The following is a 4,652-nucleotide window of genomic DNA, read 5'->3' on the forward strand; positions in this document are numbered from 1 at the left end:
AGAAAACAAATCTATTTGTTTTCTGAGAACAAATATTTTATTTCATTACAGCATTCCTTGGTGACAGATGGCTTTTCTTAAGTCAAGAAAGCAAGAACACCGTGTATATAATTATTTAATTCCATACAATCAATGCTTATAATTTTACAACTTAAAAAATGTACAGCCCTGAGCACAACATTCCATCTGTTCATCAATAAAGGAGTATGGACTGGCTAGTTTAGTGCTACTTTCAAAAGCTGAATTTCTTAATAGCTTGCTGATGGGAATTCTCAGGCTTAAAACTTTTGATCACGTTTTGAGCATTATTCAGATGGTTCCCTTTGTTATTTTGATGGGGTTCTTAAGTTTGCTTTGATTCCAGACTTGCTAGAAAGACCCAAAGTCTGTTGATCTCATCTAAATGAATGTTCTTTTATGTACTGTATGCATTTTTTTTTTCTGCTATAGCAACAATCATGTAAAATGTTACACATACCTCCACTGACATTTGGGTCATGATTTACCAGCCCTCTCTACTAAACTAAGGGCCTAATCCCATCCAACTTTCCAGCACTGATGTGGCCAATGGGGCATGTGCTGCATCCTGCAGGTGGGGGGGGAGGCATCATTAAGCAGGAAGTGACATCATTAAACAGATTAAGGCCAGAAATAAGCACTTTTTTCTCACACAGAAACTTATTAGCTGCAAATGACAGAAGAGAAAATGTGCAAATCTTGTTCATAATTTCAAGATATGAGACAGCCCAAATATCAGTGCATGGACAATCTGGGGGGCATGGGGGCATGCCTCCTCCCTAAACTGTCACACCAGTGAGGAGCAAAGTCTGGAGCCAGGGGAATGCCCACTGGGCAGGGCATTGGTGGCCATGCTGAGTTGGAAAGGGAACCCAGATTTGCCGGGCAGGTAAATATGGGCTGCATATCTGGGTCTACCCACCCAGCATACAGCCACAAACTCAACCAGGAGCCAGGTCTATCCAGCAGGTAGATCTGGGCTGGAGCCCAGGTCTACCTACCTGGTTGACCTAGGCTCTGGAGTGCTCATGGTCCCTCCCAAATACAAACACTGCATCCGCCCCTGTCACAGTGCAAGCCCAGTTATAAAGGGGGGATGATAAATTGTTTCCGGGAGCCATATCTAGCCTAAGGGCCTTGTATTTGTCACCACTGCTTTAAATCATCCCCTTGAAGTGTTGGCTTGCTCTTGAAGTGAGGAATTGCTTCTTCAGGGGGGCATGTTGCAGCTTGGAAACTGTATAATAAAATGAGCACCCTTCTTTTGTCAAGGTTCTCCTCCATTTTGTAGGAATATTTTTTAGGGATATTCAAGAGATGCTTCCAGTTGGAAGCATGTCTATAAAACACATTGTACATGGATCTAGTTTGATTCCCAGGCCCTGATCCTTGGTGTGCAAGAATAGGGGTGAGTGACATTCACAAGTGTGTAATTTCATCTGTGAAATATTGGACGACATGTGTTATTATTGACTCAATCCAAAAGACCGAAGTCTTGAGGTGGGGCGGTCCCCTTTTGGAGCTCTATTCAAGAGTGGGCTGCTTAATTCTCTTTCCCAAGAGGCAATGTTTCACATGCAGTTTCATGATTCACACAGAGCACTTCCATTCCCACAGAAGAGAATGGGCAAGCTTTACTTGTGTAGTCCCTTGACTGCACATCAGCATACATGCTGAAACTGTGCTGATAATCTTAATGAGCAAAATTGGTTGCCTATATTAGTGCCTCCCCCAACCAAGAGGTCCCTTCAGAGAACAGAAGTGCATTTCTGAGCAAAGTATCCTGTCTAGCCAGTTCTAATCCATCTTTCTTTTTTGGTCTGGCTTAAAAGGCAATTGCTGCAGCAGAACTTAAGAAAATGGCCAAATATCTCAAAATATTAGAAGCATAACATTGGGCCAGTATTAGGGTGAATATCCTCAAGCAGTGTTAGAATCATCTCATAACCAACTGAAACAAGGGAGGCAACCAGCTGCCCACCCTTTATTTATTTATATTTTTTTGTTTGAACTCACATGCCTGGTGAAAAACACATAAAATGTTGCATGACATATTTTAAGTAGAGTTGGCAAAGGGTAAGACAACTTCTAATCGCTTTTTGTCTCTTCTGTTCCATCAGTGCTTCCAGTCTCGAAGCAACCTATCCGTCTCGAAGCAACCTATGCACCTTTACCACATGCATGAGACATGTATGTATATAGGTGCATTTTTAAAAAGGGAGAGACCTGCAGCAGGCTAAAACCCTGCATGATTGCCCAAGCTCGTTTTGGGTGAAACGTGACCTGCAACATCAAGACCGTATTGAGTCTGAAAGAAGTGGCATGTGACAGTCACTGCGCCACTCTTGTTGGTTCCCAGCCTTGTCAGTCATAGTCTTGTGGGCTCGAATTCTTCTTCAAAGAACTCCTCAGCAATCACATTTTCATAAGCAGGAGGTGGAGTGAGTGGCTCTAGCCGCTCGTGGCGCTCTTCAGTACCTTTGAGTTCATGGGTGTCTGAGACAAACCGCTGCAGTCTCGGGGGTACCACCACTCTAAGGCGTAGCCTTGACTGCACATCTGCCTCAGAGGCACGCCGGGTGCCGGGTGCCACTGAGACACTGAATGCCTCCACCACAGTCTCTGCATGAGCAAGTGGCTCAATAACCACACTGTATGGAGGGGGCTCCCCTGGGGAAGTTGCTGGACTAGAGTTGATGGTCCAGATTGTTGGTGATGGGAAATAGCCAGTTGCTGCCACCTCATCATAGGATGGTGCTTCATATGCTTCATTGTCTCTGCAAATAAAAGATGGGAATATCGGTTAGGACAAATTACCATAATAGCCCTATGTTTCAGTGGGGAAGGGATATCTGTAAGCAACGGACAAGGCATCACATCAACCATATTCAGGCAATGGTTTATCAGGTCCTCTTTGTCTGCTGGTCCCCACAATTTCAATCAATTGTTCAGCTCACTCCCTCTTGCTGGTGCTGCTGCTGAATTCTGCCCCAGCTGAAGACCTGCTTATTTCAGCCGAGTTGGAACTACCACTGATATAAAACAGATATTAACTGGAATCTGGTTCTCTTCTATTTGGTCCAACACAGCAGCTGGATGCCACTTACACAGGGGCATCCAGTGCACTGCATGGATGGCACAGCACAATTAACCACATGGTGAAAACACAATCCACGGCTAAAGCATGTGGCAGCTGGGCCTGAAGATCACCAGAGGAGGCTCGGACGGTGTGGTGACACGCTCTCTTGAGCCTTGCACCTGGGGGTGGTCTGCCCCAGCCTAGTGATGCCACTGGGTTGCCTCCAACTAGATCAGGAGGCAGGGAATTGCTGTGTATGAGGGAAGCATTGGAAGCTGCATTATATGGAGTCAGAGCATTGGTCCATTTAGTTCAGTATTGTCAACACTGGCTGGCAGTGGCAATCTAAAGATTCAGGGCCCAATCCTATCCAATTTTCCAGTGCCAATGCAGCAGTGCCAGTGGGGCATGCACTGCATCCTGTGGTGGGCAGGCAGTCACAGAGGCCTCCTCAAAGTATGAACAGATGTTCAAAGAACTGTTTAAATACTGTTCAAAGAACGGATGTTCCCTTACATTGTGGCTGCATTGTGTTGAAAAGTTGAATAGGATTGGACCTTCAGACAAGAATTTTCTTCTGCCTTACCAGGAGATGCCAGGGATTGAACCTGGGACCTTCTGTATGCAGTGTCTGTGCTGTACCATTAAGCAGCAATCCCGCCTTAAAAAATCTCTTTGCCCCCAGCCAGCAGCTCAACAAGGGTTTGTCTGGGATTTGAACCCAGGACCTCTTGCACCCTAAGAAAGAATGCCCTTAGTACAACTAGTCTGACTGTGCTTAGTTGTGTTTATCAGCCATGACAGCTATACAGAACCTGCATGTTCAGAAGCAGTATATCTCCAATTATCAGACAATGGGAGACAAACAATAGGAGAGGGCTATTGCTGTCATGTCCTGCACACACCTTTCAGAAGTACTGGCTGACCTCTTCTGAAAAATACTGGATAAGAAAGACCTTGGTCTGACATAACAATGTTTGTCTCAGAACCTCTCGTACATATTGCTGTTTGTGCAGACCAGCTCTTATAGTGCCTATGGCTCAAGGGTAAGATACGTGAAAGAAAAAGGAATAATGATTCAGTTGCTCACCCTGCCTCAGTGTGTCTCCTGGGGGCTGCACTGTTTTCATCCGTTGGATTGTGACGCTTCAGCCAATGCTCTGCGGCTACACTAATGAGGTAACCAACTAAGCACACGCCCCCCACTGTGAGGAAGAAAAATCCTACAGGGTTGATTTCAGAGGATATGGCCAGCATGGTCACTCCAATGAGAAGCATGGAGGCGAAGAGCACCAATAAGGTTTGGCGGAGGCTTCTCCAGTGTGACTCTGACAACATGGCAATATGAATGGTAACAATGGCAGGCGACAGGAAAAGGCTGGGCAGCTGGGAGAGTGGACATCTGTCAAAGAGATGAAATCTAATGACACAAATGCAGTGACACATGAAAGATGCCCCGACATGTGCAAGCATGCACCTAATGACATGAGGGGGCACAGGCTGTGTACAGACGATGATTCCTGAAGACAAACGGCAGTGACTTCCCCCAATTAGC

General features: G+C 45.6%; 1 protein-coding gene across 1 annotated transcript; it reads right to left on the reverse strand.

Moving 5' to 3' along the window:
* Positions 1–1,767: 1,767 nt before the first annotated feature.
* TMEM139 (transmembrane protein 139) lies at positions 1,768–4,435 on the reverse strand. Its single transcript, XM_066617095.1, has 2 exons — positions 4,188–4,435; positions 1,768–2,795 (listed from the first exon to the last, which is right to left on the reverse strand). Exons 1-2 carry the CDS (start codon positions 4,433–4,435, stop codon positions 2,387–2,389), a joined length of 657 nt encoding a protein of 218 aa, XP_066473192.1. The 3' UTR covers positions 1,768–2,386.
* Between the last annotated feature and the right edge of the window lie 217 nt (positions 4,436–4,652).

This window comes from Tiliqua scincoides, chromosome 2 (genome assembly GCF_035046505.1).
Source record: "Tiliqua scincoides isolate rTilSci1 chromosome 2, rTilSci1.hap2, whole genome shotgun sequence".
NCBI lineage: Eukaryota > Metazoa > Chordata > Lepidosauria > Squamata > Scincidae > Tiliqua > Tiliqua scincoides.